This window comes from Pezoporus occidentalis, unplaced genomic scaffold, assembly GCF_034315485.1.
Source record: "Pezoporus occidentalis ecotype Australia unplaced genomic scaffold, CSIRO_AGI_Poc_V1 ctg23, whole genome shotgun sequence".
In the NCBI taxonomy this organism is placed as follows: Eukaryota; Metazoa; Chordata; class Aves; order Psittaciformes; family Psittacidae; genus Pezoporus; species Pezoporus occidentalis.
In genome coordinates this window covers 378,624-396,490 of record NW_026914180.1, presented here as the reverse complement: position 1 = coordinate 396,490, position 17,867 = coordinate 378,624, and the positions used below count along the sequence as shown (strand labels likewise).

Below are 17,867 nucleotides of genomic sequence, written 5' to 3'. Positions count from 1 at the left end.
TTGTGACTGCTTACTGTCTGGGTGAATATGGCTAGGAACAAACTGAAAGCCCATAAGGAGGAAACCATCTTCCAGGAAAGACCTAGATTTGGCAGTTCCACAAGAAAAAAAGACTGCAAAGCTCAACCTATGCCTCACCCAACACATGCTAGTTATAAAAGAGGGATAAGGAAAATCCTTTTCATCTGTGCAGATTCATTTCCTGCCCTGAGATTCTTTGACTTACCCTGCCTCTGACTCATTTATCTTTTTATGGAAACATGCTATCCTCATAGAACAAACTGCTTATTCCAGCCCCTCATCTGCAAAGAAAGGGTAAGCCCCAAGGAAGGTGGGAGTGAGAAAGGATACATTAGAGGGTGAGTGCTGAAAAAAAGCAGAATTCTGATGGAGCAGTGCTTCCCAATCTTCTTCACTAGACATCCTTGCCTCTGATGTGATTTCTTCTTCATTCCTTCCAACTTCTACCTCTGCTACCCCATTTCCCTCTTCTTCCCATTGCTTGTCTCTAGATAAATTAAATAAATTTCTTTCTGACCTGGATGTACACATGCAAAATGCCCTATCAGCTCAGTGAGATACTAATGGAGAAGATCCTTTCCTCCTGGTATAACCTTCATAAGAGCAAAAGATCTCACATTTTTTATTTTCTGTGTTATGAGGCTCTTCGTCAGAAAAAAATGAGTGTTTTTGTTTCAGCTGGGATAGTAAAAAGGAACTGCACAAAGAAAGGCTGGTCTGACCCATTCCCTCCCTATCATATTGCTTGTCCAGTAGAAGATGAGATTCCACTTGACGAAGTAAGTTTAATTAAATAAATATATGTGAATGGTATGCTGATGTTAAAGGATTCCTTTCTATTCCTGAAGACCACTGCGGAGGGAAATTTAGCTGAAGCTGAAATTTCTTATCAAGTGTGGAATGCAATTATAATTTTTCTCTAGTTACTTTTTTTTTTGAGAATTACTAAGGATGTTTTATTATTCAGGAGTACTACTGTAAAAAAATAAAGCCAGCTGCAAATCCCATGCCATCATGCAGTATTGTTGAACTTGCTTGCAGCTATAACAGCTAGAGATATATCACAAAACGAAAATATGAATTCAGACATTTCGATATTATCAGTCAGCAAGATGATTTTGTGGCATCACAACATCAGTACAGCAAAGGTGCTGTTATAACACCACTATTTCAAACTCAGAAATGTCTCAGGATGAAAGCGATTTCTGGTTTCTCATCCTGCCTAGCATAAAATATCAAATTCAACAAGTGAAAAAAAAAACCCTACATCTGTGTAATGCATTCAGAATTTGACATATTTCTTCAGCTAGGTTTGCACAATTGTTGATATTTAGAGGTTATATGTACAGGGAAATATTGTGCTTGATCTCTCATATTGTATAGATGTACTTAGCTTCCTGTAACTCCTCTTCCAGAGAAAAGAATAGACTAGGGCTAGTCAGAAATGCACACAATGCAAAGGTAGGATCCTCAGCGCCAAAGGTCTTGCTCTGCTAAACCAGACCTATCGACCTGCACTTGTAAAGGCAGGTGTGGCGATAGAACCTTTTTGTTGCTGGCAGAAAGTGGTAAGGTCTCATTTTACAATGAGTTGTATTGTCTTCTGTGAGTGCTTGTCTGCATTCATTAACTAGAAAAGAAACAAATAAGAAGGAACAGGTTTGTGTTAACAATTAAACAGTACAGTTCTGTGGCCATGCTCTCATACAGCTTGTTTTACTATAAACTCATCTGCTCATACTTGGGCAGAAAACTTTTAAGCACCTAAAATAAATGAATAAATCCTACACAATATCAAGACTTATAATGCCTTGAGTTGTACTTATGGCTCAAAATAAGTATCTGCCCTTCCCCACAGGGAACTGTACCAACACACTGCATAGCTGCGCAGATCTTGGTATATAAAAACATTGAAACAGGACCTAAGGGAGAGACCATGTTAGGTTTAAGGGAAAGATTTGCAGCCTAAAGCTTATTCTTTCTATTTTCTTCTTCATGTGTGATAATTGAAGTCAGTTTATTTTCACTCAGAGATCATGTCTGGTAGAGGAGCCATTTAAATTGAAACAGATTTTGATTGACATTCTGACTGAGTAACAATTGAGTTTGGCAGCAAGAAAAAAGAGGGGAAAAAAAGACCAACACCATGAAAAAACACAGCTCACAGCACACACACACACACAAAAAAAAGCAAAGGAATAATAAATGGCAAAACAGTAAGTAAGGAAGCAGATTGAAGAAATTTGGAGACACATAAGGAAAGGCTGAAAGAATTCTGTATTCATCATGCAGACAGCTGCCAGAAAGATCGTCCTGTTGCTGTGGAGAAAACATGGTATAAAATGCAGTGCTTATAAAAATGCATAAGAGTTTTTACAATGCCTTCTTTCTTTCTTTATGGTTTTGTGAATGAGCTTCAAACCACCCTGATTAATACATGTTTCTTTACCAGACTAGGCTACGGGATGGGTCTTCAGAAAAGGAACAATGAGTAATTTCAGTTGAATTGTGCTGTGGGGTTAAAAGGGGAAAAAAAAGGGGAGTCAGGGATGTGAGCAGATTGGAAGCACTGAACAAAGCAAAACTACCAGAACCTGTGAAACAGCTGTCATTTAGCAGCAAGCTGTGTGACAAATAATTCTATTCTTTTATAGAAATCCTACTTTTCTACTATAAAGATCATCTACACTGTAGGGTACAGTGTATCGATCACCTCACTCATTATTGCCGTGACAGTTCTTATTGCATTCAGGTATGTAAGGTTATTCTCTAACCTAGATTCCTTTAACAGTTCTTAGTATCTTGGGCTGTGTGAGACAGCATGAGATATAACAAAGTAATATTTATAGATATTCAGAAGAATAAAAATAAAATATTCTGTCCGCATTGATTCAATAATATTAATTGAGGCTAGAAACAAAAAATGACCAGGCATAAGAAGAAGAACTGGGAAATAAACCCTGACTGTCTATTGGCAACTCAGTTCAATACTAAATAAGCAGTAGTTCTTTTTTTCTTGCTTTAGTGGAATAAATGTTTTACAAAACTATGCGTGTTTGCTTTTTATGCCTTCAGTGAATTTTATATTAAGAAGAAGAATATACACAAATAACTTGATTCTGAATAAATGTTCCCTGCATACACTAAAACATTTACAACCAAAGGCATATTTTGAAAGTTAGGCACTCTACATTTGGAAAGATTTCTTTCCAGCTACTAGATATTTTCAGATATAATTTTGGTTGTCTAGAGTAAAACAAATCTATTATTTTCTCATTTAATGTATATTTGTTATTTACTGACATATAGGATTAATTTTATTAATCTATGTTTATTTCTTGTATATCCTCAAGACAAAAAAGAACAGTGTTTGTATTATGCTGTGAGAGTCATGTTTCTCTGGGGAAAGTTTCTTGACCTCTGCTGGCTCCTAGTTCGTGTCTGGAAGGCAACAGATATGTTTATTGACATCCATTCTGACCTCAGGGAAACAAACCAGCCTAAACGAGGGGAAAGAAAGAAACAATGGGCATAAAGAGACTTATCAATAGGGAGGAAAAAGTTATAGTTAACAATGGGGTTGGCATTTGAATTCAGTAATAAAATTCTGCACACTCAAAGTGAGCTTTAAGATTAGGTGATTACTGAGATCACTGGATCTGGATGCAATTTAGCTTTTAATGGAACTCTTTGCTTATGAGGTAAAATCTTCGGGTTCAAAGGAAAATATACAGTTGATGCTTTATAACTCCTCCAAAAGCTTGTATTTAATAACAGTAAAAAATTAATCTGACTGAATTGAGAATTTAAAGTAGATGTGACAAATTGTTTTAAAGCTCTCATCTGCATTCATTTAATTTGTAAGAGTAACTCTGGAGAATTTAGGAAGAATTTTTTTATTTCTGAATATAAGGCTGTCTACACAGGGGTTTAATGCAGTTTAACTCACCCACAGCATAAGGTATAGAAAATCTTGCTAAGTTTTACTCTGTTCATTGAGAAAACTGTTTAGTTAGTTTGGGATATCTCTGCATGTTTGTTCTTGGGAGTGGTTTAGAAATAGTCAGAACTGTAGCAGTAAAGACCATTCCTCAAATTCAGGTTTCTCTTGGCCCAAAATCAATGCCAACCAGAGGCCTGGCTCAGGGATACGAAACACAAACTAAAACTGAGATTCCTGGAATTTGGTAGCATCACCAGGTCACCACCTAATAGCGAAGGTGGTTAAGGTGTTAGACTGTGAGTGAATTGCTTTACATGAGGAAGGTTTTTAACTAGTCCTGCCTGCAAAGACAGCTTAGTGGATGAACGTGTACTTTCTATACATACTTGCAAGTGACTGAGATTAAACAAGAGCTTGTTGCATATTTTAATTACTGCCAGCACAAGTCAGTTAATTGCCTCAGAAGGACCTCTCCTTTTCTTGCAGGAGGCTTCGCTGTCCCAGAAACTATATCCATGTACAGCTCTTTTTTACTTTTATCTTGAAAGCTATTGCCATCTTCATTAAGGATGCTGTCCTTTTCCAAGAGGAAGACATTGATCATTGCAGCTTCTCTACAGTAAGCATATGAAAAGCAGGATACTGTGGTACTTGATGTTTTTGCATATGGTCTATACATGGTTTCAATTTTCATGGCTTTTTCTACTTACCTTTTTTTTCCCCTAACCAGATAATGAAAATAATATATTTCTTTTATTCAGTATGTTTTACCTCCACAAGTAAGTGCGTACCTCATGTCTTTCGTTTTTGAATGCATCAATTTGTAATCCTGTAGTTCTCTACATCAGACATAGATTTTGCCATAGAAAAAAAGTAGTATCATTACACTGTTACAGTTCCATAATTTAAAGATTAAAATTGGCTATCTGAGTACCTCATAGCACAAGTTTTAAGAGATGATGCTTCTGGAAATGTTTGATTTCATGTTCTGAATAAAACCTCTGAATTATAAACTGAAAAACATGCAAGGTACTAGGCTATCGATTTAGCTTTGATCCAGCCACAAATACTGGCAATATGGCAATGGTTTTCAGACAAAGGTTTATGGGATGATTATTCTACATTCACAAAAATTTAGAACCGAACGTTAAGTAAGAAAGTGGGTCCTTGAACATTTGTTGAAGGCCCACGGAGCATTTGTCTCTAGTCCCATAAGGTACACTGGAGGCAGTACATTCATGGGAGAAATCACATGCTATATTACTAACATAGAGACACAAAGCAAAATGGAGATTCATAGGTATTATTATTTTTAAAGCCTTACTTTTCAGAAAATCATTTTACATTTTAAGCTCTCCCTTTAAACATGCATGTAATTGTGTAGATCTCAGCCAAAATTACAGATGACTACTACAAATCAAGCACACATATCCACAAGTAACGCTTTTATTATAAATTTCCTGTTCCTTAGACTGAATGCAAGATCTCAGTTGTTTTCTGTCACTACTTCATGATGACCAATTTCATGTGGCTGCTAGTAGAGGCTCTTTACCTAAACTGTCTACTACTCTCATCCCTTTCTCATGGAAGAAGATATTTTTGGTGGCTTGTTCTCTTTGGTTGGGGTAAGTAAAACTTTTACATGAGATTAATAAAAGGCAATATGTTAAACAAGGTTCTCATTAAAAATACTGGATGTGGAATCTAATCTGCCCAACTGAAGTGCCTACCTTGGCCATTACTTTGACTTTATTTTTACATGCGTACTAGTGAGGAGCAATCAAGATTTTTAAAGTATGGCATTAAAGTTCCTATGAGATAAGTGGAAAATTAAGTACACTTGAGAACCCAAGAGGGTGATCCAGTCCACTTAAACTTCTCCAGTTGAAAGCACAGGTATCTAAGGAGCTTTCACAAACACCAGTTAGGAACACATTGTACCTATTCATGCAAAGTATAGTTACACAGTCTTCCTGCGAGAATGGATCCCTCTGGAGTCATAGCAGGCATTTGTATGGTCTTAATATTGTTATAGCCCATTTTTTGCATTGGGCAATTTTATGAATAAAGGAGATCTATCCACCTAATAACAGTGCAAGTAAGACACAGCAACATTCCCACTCCTTTTTGTTGTAGCCTGCAATAAATCTAATTGTTTGGTGACTTAGAAATCAGAAACTTAAGTGGCTTCCCAAAAAGAGTTGCTGTGTCAATCTAAAAACAGAAAACGTGGCAGGTGAATGCATTTGCCAAGGGGATTTTTTTGCTCAGTTCAGGAAGGCAATCATGCATTTTACCACCAAAGGCTAAGGTAGGCCTGGCAAATAAGGAAACAATCATTTTGGGTATTTTAGGGAGACCTCAAGTGACATTTGAGGAAGGGTTAAGGTGGACTGCTTTATATTCTGTGTTTGTAAAGTACTAATATTACTATTATTTTAAGATTTGGTAAATGATATTCCCCAATGTTTTGTCATGCAAAAAACACCTTTATTAAATAAACCCAGGGTTTAATGTGCTATCTGCATGCAAATGCTAACTTCATGTGAAATCATACAGATGAATTGTGTTCATGTTAATAAGAGGTTGTAAATTTAAGCCTCTGGCAGAAATACATCATGTACAAAGTGTCTTCTATGCCCTTTATATCTTCACAGTGATGCATGATCACCAAACAGTTAGCATTATAACTTGTTTCGTTCCATCATGGGTATTAGGAGATTTCTTTCTAGTTTTGTACTATAAGTTTAAAGTAATTCCCATTACATGAACAGGCCACAAAAGGCAATTCCAGTTCAGAAAAAGAATTACCTATCTCATCACAGCAGAATTTCAGTGGAAAAGATTTGGATTGTTTGATAAAACTAGACAATCACAGTTTTTGTTTAAATGTCTGACAGGTTTTCCAATGCTTTTCACCCTTATATGGATATTAGCAAAATTCTACTTTGAAGACACAGCGTAAGTCATTGTTTCCTACATTATTCTATACTCGAGTTATATTTCTAATTTATCTCAGTGATTGAATGCACATCTTTTTCTAAACCTATTGTTGTTTTCTCAGATGCTGGGATATTAATCAAGGGTCTCCTTACTGGTGGTTAATCAAAGGACCTATTATAATTTCTGTTGGGGTAGGTACTTCTGAGTTTGCCAACATTAATTAGAAGAAAAAAAAACTTTAAAATCTGGTTAGTGTTTGCTGAAGTGTTGTTTAAAACAAGGAAAAGGAATGGTAAAATTTCTACTGTAAACTTGCCTATGTCCAATGCAAACTAAAAAGAGGCAGAGAACTGACAACCCCACAAAACAATATCCTACAAAAAAATTAAAATTTTCATAGAGTTGTTACTATGGTTGAAATCAACCATGAATTTTAATATGAAACTTTCAAAGTCAGTAAGTTTCTATTCTTTCTATAGGTGGTAACAATGATAATAACTCTTGAGCCTGACATTTATTGAATAAGCTAATGAGCTTTAAATGATTATCATGTATGATTACTTCCACATGTCTTTAAACCCAAGCAGTGTTTAAGGAAGCAGGTAATGGATGATCTTAAGGCCATCTATTAAAAGCTCAATTTAATTGGAGGACAGATGCATACAAATAAGGAATATATACACAAACAAGGTAAATGAAGAATCTCAAGTCGAATTCTGGTCATAGTGTGCCATATTTCAATAAAATATTATATTTCCTTCTATTACCATTATTTTTTCACTACTAGTGCTCATCTGACATCCACATGTGAAGAGATTCAGGGGGTTGCAGTGATGATTTTTCTGCTGGAGTGTACTTGAGACACCACTGCTGGATAAAAAGAGATTGGACTTTCTGGTAAAATGCGGACATTGTTAGGCAAAACTAAGCATTCAGGATCAGCTAAGAAGAGCTGATGTGTACAGACACACAAAAATGCATGGGGAGAAACTCTCTAATTGTGGAAAACTGAGCAGTTTCACAGACTTTAGTAAAGCCGTGCCAAATTGCAGTTGTAGAAAATTTGCAAGTTAGGATTAACCCTACCTAGCTTTGGAGCTAAGCTAATGCTCCTCAGTTTTCTTTAGAGTCAATAAAGAGAAATATGCACTCTTGGTATGTGATTTGTCTGACTTATAATAGATGCTGCCTTCAGAGGAGGTGATTCATCCTAAACCCCACCCGGGGCTGCATTGACTCTGCTGGCTGACTCTCCATTGACTACAGAGGGAGAACAGGGTGACCAGCTCAGATGCAGGCATATCGTTGTACATACTTATATTTAGTCAGATGAATTCTATTAATAACATCTAAAGATACTACCCAGAATTAAATACAGTAGTCATCTCAAAAGAGATTCAAAATTATATGAGCTACAGAAAATTAAAAAATCACAAAAGCTATTGACAAAAATAATTTCCTTAACAAAGTCGAATTCTCAAGTTCTCATCTTCGGCTGTTTCCCTAAGAAGGAATGCAAACAATTCAGATGTTTGAATGCTTTCAACAGAAATTATATTGATAATTTTACACTGATTTCATTGAAACTGCTCAAATTGCATAATAACTGAAATTAAACACCCAGAATTTTGTTGCAAAGTTTTACATTGGAAAGTAATCTTTTATTTTCTTTCTCTCTTTCTTTTTTTCTTTTTCTTTTTTTTTTCCCAAAATATTGTGAACAGGTCAATTTTGTCCTATTTATTAACATCATCAGAATTTTGCTGAAAAAACTAGACCCTAGACAAATCAACTTCAATAACTCTTCTCAGTACAGGTAGTGTATGGAAGAATAATTAAAAAACTCAATTATTTTAATAAGAAAAGCTTATATAATCTTTTCTAAACAGAGAAGCACTTGTGCAGTGCCAAAGGCTTAGTTCGGCTAACATTAAATTTTAGAAATTTCCAATCTTATCCCATTCCCAAGAAAACTATTCAAAGGATGAAATTCATCTTACTTAATATTTGCCATCTAAACATGATGTGTTCAGATATCTACCTTCCAATTACAGTTAATGGGGACACTAGGAAACCAATCACTGAATCCATGTTAGACCTCTGATGTAGGGCAGGATAAATTACCCTCTGTAGATGTCCTTTCCTGTACTTGGACTATAAATGGAGGCTGCATTATTTGTAACTAGTTACAAATAAACATCAGATTTTCGGTGGAATTGATAAGTCAACAAATGTTCTAGTTCTTTGTGATTTCCTGAATAATAATCTCAGACAGACAGAATGCCAAAATACCATAAAAAAGGCCATGAATGTGGTATAGCCAATAAAGCAATGAGCACCAGAAATCTATTTCTAGCTCGTTTCTCATTATGCTTTCTGCCTGGCACTATATTTCCAAGAGATATGAACTTCACTTGTAAATATTCAGTTCCTCTTTTTAGCTTCTGCTCATAACTGTGGCATATCACATGCCTCATTTTTTACTCAGGGAAATAATATTACCTTACTTCTTCTCATGTCCTAAGCTAGACGTCTCTCAAGGTCAACTCTGCTTCTAATTCCATTATTTGGAACCCATTATATTGTCTTCAACTTTCTTCCGGAATACACCAGCCCGGGGGTTCGGCTTTACTTAGAGCTCTGCTTTGGATCTTTTCAGGTAAAATTACTTCAGAGGCTTCCTTAGTAGATTTTCTAAGTTAATCCTGTAATACTAGTGTCCACATGACAACTAGTATTACACAAAAATATACTGGATCCTGAAGCTAGTGTCTCCTTACAGATGTAGCAGTTCTTTGCTGAGTTATGATATCTGAAGATGTGACCTATGTTTCAGCTAGCTGTAAGCTAGAATATATATTTACAAATTTTTCAAATACAAGGCCAAGTCTTTCAGATGCATGTGTAAATTGGGTGATGGGTAAATGTCGAGCGCGTAAAACCTTCTTTGCTACCAGTGACAATCCACATAACATCTCTGACTTCACTAATAAGATCAAGATGATTTGGTCTGGTGTTAAACTATCCAGGGGCAACAGAAGCTGTAAGTACAGCCTCCTTGCTAATTCTTTGTCAATGAGTAAATTGATAGGCAAACATATGAAAATCAAATAGTGCCTGGTATGCACATCAACCCCATGCAAACCACTGCCCCTAGGAATGCCCCAAGAGTTTTCCTTCTGGGTAACAAAAATTGGTGTACTTTGAATGCCCCCAACTGGTATGAGTTGGCACACAGAGCATGGACAACTTGAGGAGCTTGGTGCCATCTAGAACAGCTACTGGGGCTGCTCTGACAGACCCTCCAGGTGGCTGTGCTACCTGAGTTATGAGGAAGGCATCACTCAGTTGCCCCTTGCTTTCCTCCCTTTCCCTGTGCTTACCTCAGTCTTCAAGAAGCAGCTGTGGACAATCCTACCAAACTTCAAAGCAGCATACCTCCCTCTGAATGGTTGGATGGCATCATTTGCCAGAATTCATTACCAAAAATCCAGCAGTTATGCTGGTATCATCTTCTTGAGGATTTAATCCATTTTGTCAGTCCTGCCCTGAACATCTCAACCCTGACCCTCTGTACCTGGAGCTGGCCTTCATTTTGTTAATTAACATTGTATGAAATAAGTTAACTGAATAAAAAGATGAGGTGTCTAGCTGATATCTGATCACATATGTCTATTGACCTCCTACAATTTTCCTGTGTTTATTTCAGTTCAAAATCTGAACAAAAGTATTCATTAGGCCATAATTTGATCTCATACTGCAAAGACACAGAAGTTGACTGAAAGCTGTATGAGCTCCATACATGGACCTCCTTATGGACTCTGTTTCCTTACTGATTTATACCATGTAGAGAATTAGCTCACAGTGTGTTTGGCCATAGAATGGACCATACTTTTGTAAGCATAATGTGGGAGAATGTCAATTGCCATGTTATCTGCTATTGTGAATTCATATCATCTTACTGACTTCAGTGAAATGCCACTAACTAGTTGATTATCTGGTTGAGCAGATTTACTGGAGATAAAGAATTTTCCAATTTATAACAATTCTCCAACATACAGTGATACTCATCATGAAGTCAGCTAGTGCAGGAGGCTTTTTAAACTGTGCTAATATTCAACATTTCTATATTTTGGTTTTGTTTGGTTTTTTTTTTCTTTTCTCAGGGGTTTATTGTAGCAGTTCTTTACTGTTTCCTGAACCAAGAGGTAAGGATAAGGAAACTATATTCTTTACAATGTTGCTTTTCCTGGCAGATACATAGAGTTAATAATCAGTTTCATACAAGCAGATAATCAAATCTTTTAGTTCTTAGGATTGTCTGTTAACATGGGAATCAATGAAGATGAATTTAATTTCAATTATCTTCATGAGAATGAAGCCATCTAGCGGAGAAATGAGATTTTACTACTTTTCTATTCCATCAAGCATTTATTTTTAACATTATTTTAGCCTTTCTGCACATTTCTGTACTATAGCAGGGCTTGGAAAACCCATGCCAGGTCCGGATCTGAAAGTACAAGCTGCTGCAGTGATTCAAAGAGAACTCTATTTACTGAAAGTCAATGATTAAATTGGAAAGAATTTAAATTTATGCTTATTGCTCAATACTGAAATATTAGTTATTATTTTTTTTTAATATGCTCATGAAGCTTCCCAGTATTACTTCATGTTGATAAATCTGATTTAACATTTAGAATATGTAAGTCAGAATTTTACTGTTAATGGGACAGGAATGATTTAATTTAGCTTAGTCTCCAGATCCAGTTGTATAGTCTAGATGTTATGATAAGAATGCACCTTGAATGAATTATATAAGAAAAAAACAGTTTATCCTCCGTATTTTAGAATGGGTTGAAACCCTGAAATTTCCCTCTTTTCTGACTACAGGGTAGCTGAGATGGCTATTTTAGAGTATGACTGGGATTCAGTTTCAGGCTACACTGAAAGTCTGCTGGTTTCTACCTGCAGCTCCTAAAAAAGGAGAGTTCTGATTCATATATACCATTCTACAGGGCATCCCCTAGTGTCAAAGGTATGTTTAAGTTGTGAATCCTACCCCTGGTCATCACAGTCAGTGAAATTCAAATGACCAAGTGCAGTTGTTTCTGTTAGAGGTAGCTGACCCATTTTAGACTCCATGGGCTGTATTGGCTAAATCTCTATTTTCCAAGTTTAAAGTCTAGGGCTGATTAAGGTTTCAAACAGTATTTAATTGTCTACTTGTGCCATGGTCCACATTTTACTTAATTTTGTCACGAATTTCTGAAATACTAAAAAGAAATCATCTTCAAATATAATAACCTTTCTTAGCCTTTTGGATTAGTTTATGGCTATTGAATTGTTGATGACTCTAATGATGCTTGTGTTCAGTTAATACTCCTGTTAGTCTATTAACAATCCTAATCTCTCCTGATGGTAGACCATAGTTTTACTTACATTCAGCTTCACACCTCAGACATACAGCATTTCATATAGAAATTTCCTTCATATTAAGCATCTGGGAAGACACATTTCTAATAGGAATCAGATGTGAATGCAGATCTTAGGGCTTGCCTGGATCCACTGTGTGTTTCTGTGAACATGCCAATGAGTAGTATATCATAGCATAGTCATAGAATGGTTAGGGCTGGAAGGCACCTTAAGATCTTACAGTTCCAACCCCCCAAGCCATGGGCAGGGACACCTCACACTTGATCATGTCACCCAAGGTTCTGTCTAACCTGGCCTTGAACACTGCAAGGGATGGAGCATTTACCACTTCTTTGGAAAACCTGTTCCAGTTTATTTTATTTATATATATATATATATGCATATATATATCTGTCAACAACAGAAAGAAAATGTCTTCTGATTGCTAAGGGCTTTCCACTCACCGTCTTAAACACCATAGTATTATTTCTCAGCCACAAATTGGTGAATGTTGGTTAAGAAACTTGCAGATTATACTTTTCTAGAAGCAGGTGGAAACAAGACAAACATCCCTTAGCAACTGAGGAAGAGCAAGCAATGTGGAGTGAATGTGTTTAATTGTGTAAGCAATGTAAGTGAGAACATTACTAGAATACATTTTCAAGGGGATACTTAAAATAAATGGGAGAATATATAAAAAAAATCCTGAGAAAATATTCTAGTGGTGGAGAAAATGCTTTACAGTGCTAGAGATAGAAATCTCAAACTCTTCCCATTTCTCAGAAGAAGATTGAGGTGATGTGACTATGCATAAATATATCAAAATGTAACTCCTTTGATGGAAGAAAGTTTCTTAGTGTTAATAGACTTTTCAGTTCAGCAGAGGAAGGGGAACTGAGGAAAACCAGGTAGAAATTGAAAACAGGTTTGTTAAAAATGGAAGTGAGACGTATTTAACTATGTGACAGGTTTAATAATTAACTTCAGTTTTGGGTCCATGGTCACTAAGATATCGTCAGACCCATATAAAGTATGTCCTTACTTCTTATAAGGAAGAATGGATTTTAATCCTTTCAATGTTGGAGGCTAAGTCTGAGCTAGCCACGCTTGATGTTTTCATCAGTGCAGAGGGATCGTCACGTTGAGACAGGTCAGATGAAGCATACTCTGGAGGATCCTACTTTTCTCTGCTAGCTAGAAAGAGAGCCCAATGGACTGAGATGTCTAAATTTTACCAATATTTTTTTTTTAGCCCCTGTTTTTGTCTTTCCTCTTTCCCATCAGTCTACTCCCAAGCAGTATTTGACCACAAAATCGCATTCCTCTTTCCTTTTGAGGTGCAAACGGAAATTGGACGGAGGTGGCATGGTAACAAATATGGACTTATGCCAGTGTGGAGAAGGACAAGATGGACTGTGCCATCCAGTTCTGCAGTAAAAATGACCACGTCTGTGTGCTAAAGATGGCCTCAGGATCTGGAGTAATCACATATAAAAGCTTAATTAGGAAAAAAAGTAACCAACCAAACAAACCAAAAAACCCACCACACATAATAATTGCAGTTTATACTGAGCAAGTTGGAGGAAGGTCCCCTTCCACAGCAGTTTTTTCCACTAGACAAGCATTTCAGTGACAGATTAAACACTGACTGGCCTTCTAAACAGCATCAATATACTACGCATCACAGCAAACACAAATATCAACTCTTCTTGGTTAACTTCCTGTACACTTTCACCGATGAACCATACATAATATAATGGCATAATGTGTCTAGAGAGTGGACACCAATAGTACCCTATGATGACACCAGAGATGACCAGCCCCGATAACTGGAATTCGATCCTCATGCAACGGGAGATGGAGTCTACACAGCTTGTTCAAACTTTGTCCCTTGTTTTGGTTCAGTAGAAATTCAAATAAGAAACCAAATGCCCTGTTAAACAGCAGCACAATGACTAAGAAGTCCTCTGATATTGTCTTTTTTTATTGTCTCTTTAAAAGTTTCAAAGTTCACAATAAAACACAATGCAGTTTTATGTTCTAATGTTATTTCAGTAGCTGCATGTGAGAGAATTTCTGATACCAAAGTAGCAGTAAGTAGAAGTGTTGGGAAGGACAAGGCTCTGTAAAATAATAATTCAGGAATTACTGCCTTTTGCAAGTAAGTTAAAAAAAACCCCAAACTTTTGCACAGAAAGAGAATGAGACCCATGGAAGACGGAATAGGCCATTGCTAGGAATACTGCTAAGTACTTTCTTATGTGTGAATGTTTTTGCTCTCCAGTGCTGTAAAACATGCAGAAGCTTGAAAATAAACTCTAGTTCCCAGTGTTTGTATGTGAAGGCTTTTGTTTATTTGGTTTGCTTTTGTTTGCTTTTTCCCCAATGGTTGTTGTGATCTGCAGATTAACGGTTTGATAAACCTTTCTGATGGAAACATCTGGGCTTGGAAGGGGGTAAAGAAAGCTAAACTGAACCAAACAGTGAGGACCATTACACCAATACAGTTTCACCCTGCCTTTCTGGACATTTCAGATCCTATTAAACAACAGAAATTATAACATACAGAAGTGAACTTCCCTTCCTTTTTCTTTTGCTGTATCCAGGCAATTGCAGCTAACCTGAAGAAGTGGAAATTATGTCATCTAATTTTCATGTAAAGGAGATGAAGGTCTCTATCAACTAGAGTGGAATCCAGAGTAATAGCTTAACTAATATATCTAAATTTGACTCATCTCTACTCATACATGCTTAGATAGAAGATTTCCTACAGCTGCTGCATTTCTGTTGTATAATTAGGGTTATTAATAATCTGTGAAGTGGTAAATTTACTCTGGAGACCATCATGCTCCGGAACTGGAAGATAAAAGAAGAAGCAATAAGAAAGAAATAATTTTCTTTTTCTTCTGTTGAACAGACCAACTGCACTGTAGGGGGAATACTTTTCTGTGGGATAGCTGAAACTGGAAACAGAACTGGCTAAAATCAGAAGATGTGACTCTCATTACTATATCAATAACAGTTATGACTAGGCATGATGTGGATATTAAGGTCACATTACATTTTTAGCAAATTCAATCTTGAATATAAAGTATTAAGCACAATTTAAAAACTTAATTCAGTTTTTCAGGAAGTGAATTGCATTGAATTCAGATAATTTTTACTGAACTCAACGCTAACGTAACAGCATGTGCACACTTATTGCATAAGATCATGTTTCTGCAAATTCTTGCCTGCCACATGCAAAGTTTGATAAAACAAGTATGAAAAGTGTGAGTAACAGAAACTCCTTAACCTTTGAAGAATAAATTTTGCTAAGTATGATTTACTTTCGCTTGGAGTGGGGCCAAAGCAATGGAAAACTGACCTGATGATAAAGAATCATTCCCAGGGTGTGCAAATTGCTAAAGGGTTTGCACCGCAATAAGTCAAGACAGAAGTAAAATACAGCTTCCATGTGTGACAGCTGTGATTCTCTGTGATCAGGACAAACAACTAGAATGGCACCTTCAAATTATGAGTAGAATTCGCCTCTAGCTGTTGTAGGTAAACAAGGTTAGGAAATTATGAAAGGGTGAGACAGTGCCTCCCCTGTTCTTCCCAAGTACAAGATTTATCTTCATAGCTCAGATTGATTCCCAGCCAGATAAAGTTCCTTTATCCAATGGACTGTATCTTCATGAGCGCTGGTATATATGAGTGTGGTACCAGCACACAGGAAATTTTAGAAACACCTTTTTTGGTAATAGCATTAAGAGATTTTAGAAACTATATGGGCATCCCCACCTAATCCACACTGAGTGCATTAACAGGTTAAGGATTTTCTCCATCTCCTTACTGAACTGGTAACAATAATGTGTAAACCAGAACACTGAGTCCAAATCAACTTGGTGGGAAAAAACACATTCTCTTTACATTGTGTTAGCTGTACTTTTCTATTCAGTAGGGTCTAAAGTAACAAGGTAAAATTTTGTAAGGCAACATGAAAGCATTTTAAAGGATAATGAGCAGTGCCAGTCTGGAGGCTGGAGGTTTTTCCTTAGAAAGTTCCATCACTCCATAACAATACTGAAAGCCTTGACAGGTGTGCAAAGTTTGCATTGATTCAAGACAAGGTCAAAGAAATAACTGAAAACTTGGAGAGTGACAGAGACACAAGTGGGTTGGAACCCAGCTGGTTCTCAGGGAAGCAGAGTATACATCTCTCCTATGTTTGCACTCTTCCCAAGGTGTGAGTTTTGGCCACCATCATTGATGATGGTATAGGCTGCTCTGGTGGATGAACGAACAGTGCTGGTCAGAAAGTTGTAAGTGAACTTTCAAGGAAAATATCTGCCACCTTTTCCAGCAAAAAAAGTTGTGTTGCACATGCTAGAAAATAAGCTGGGGAGGGGGGATTAAAATGCCATATTATTACTCTGAAACAGATCAAATTCTCTTTAGCTGGGAATAAAACCCCTTGCATGGTTTTCCACTGAGGTGAGAGGGAAGACACAAACTGTTTAAGAAACAGTGGGCAAGACAACCTCAGTATTACTTTATCCCGCTTCTTGTGAGGACATTGTAGTTCTGTCCTCAGTTTCATTCCTGTCTAGACTGCTTTATTTCTTATGACCTGCTATCCAGTAATGAGGCTATTTATCCTACAGATTACAGGTTAGTTCTCTGTTATTCCCATATGAACTCTTTATATATTTATTTTGGGCTAAAGACACACCACGACTCCACTAGATGGCAGCCGGGATCTTCACAGATCTCTCGCTGGAACAGGATTATGTTTTTGACAGATTCCCTTGACACATACCAATTAAGATATTCCATTCAGTGGATGACTTATTTCACCGTCTTTCCAGTGACACTCTCAGCATTCAGAATAGCACTAATGGAATTCACTACTCATCCTATAGCCAGGACACGATATGTTTCTTTCCCTTTCAGCTTGCCTGGTATTGCTGAAATGACCATAAAGGCAGCTGGTGGCCCCTCTGCAGAATAGTTATATGTCCAGTGTTTACACTGGACATCCCAAGGCCAAGGAGCCCTTGAAGCCATCCTGTCAAGGCTTTTATAAGTTGTGAGACTGTAAGTGTGGATTCAGGCATGGATGTAGCTAATACTCATCTCTGAGCATAGTCTACAGGCTCCTGGACCACCAAACATGACTGGAGAACAGCTTGCAGGCTGTTGGGAAGGCTACTGTTGACTGGAAGCTAAGTGGGATATGTATCATTTCACTTTTACAGCCATGCTGGTGGAAGCATCTGGGAGGATATGAACTTCTGTGGGGCTATTCTCTCCCATTTGGACAGATGACGGAGAAGCAGGCAGATGGCAAAGTTGACAAAGCAAAGGCTGACTCATTTGGCTCTATTAATCAGTGCATTGGAACTAGTGTCTGAGTGAAACCAACTCCTGCCAGAAGATGGGCTCTTTCAAGCTATAACCCATCAAGCAGCAAATGTGGATTCGGTGCAAAAGCCTGTATTTGAGGTACAGGCAGCAGTATTGCTCCAGTTATATAGAGCTCAAATCAAGATTTAAAATCTAC

The 17,867-nt window shown here is 37.0% G+C and overlaps 1 protein-coding gene across 1 annotated transcript in view; it reads left to right on the top strand.

Moving 5' to 3' along the window:
• The window catches only part of GHRHR (growth hormone releasing hormone receptor), a 38,146-nt gene extending 24,390 nt beyond the window's left edge, over window positions 1-13,756 (top strand). The window contains exons 4-13 of the mRNA XM_062621342.1: window positions 700-800; window positions 2,676-2,773; window positions 4,451-4,583; window positions 5,436-5,589; window positions 6,865-6,925; window positions 7,029-7,098; window positions 8,632-8,723; window positions 9,437-9,566; window positions 11,074-11,115; window positions 13,604-13,756. Of these exons, the coding sequence (XP_062477326.1) occupies window positions 700-800; window positions 2,676-2,773; window positions 4,451-4,583; window positions 5,436-5,589; window positions 6,865-6,925; window positions 7,029-7,098; window positions 8,632-8,723; window positions 9,437-9,566; window positions 11,074-11,115; window positions 13,604-13,756 (1,034 nt within the window). The remainder of the gene's footprint in view (window positions 1-699; window positions 801-2,675; window positions 2,774-4,450; window positions 4,584-5,435; window positions 5,590-6,864; window positions 6,926-7,028; window positions 7,099-8,631; window positions 8,724-9,436; window positions 9,567-11,073; window positions 11,116-13,603) is intronic.
• The last annotated feature ends 4,111 nt before the right edge of the window (window positions 13,757-17,867 follow it).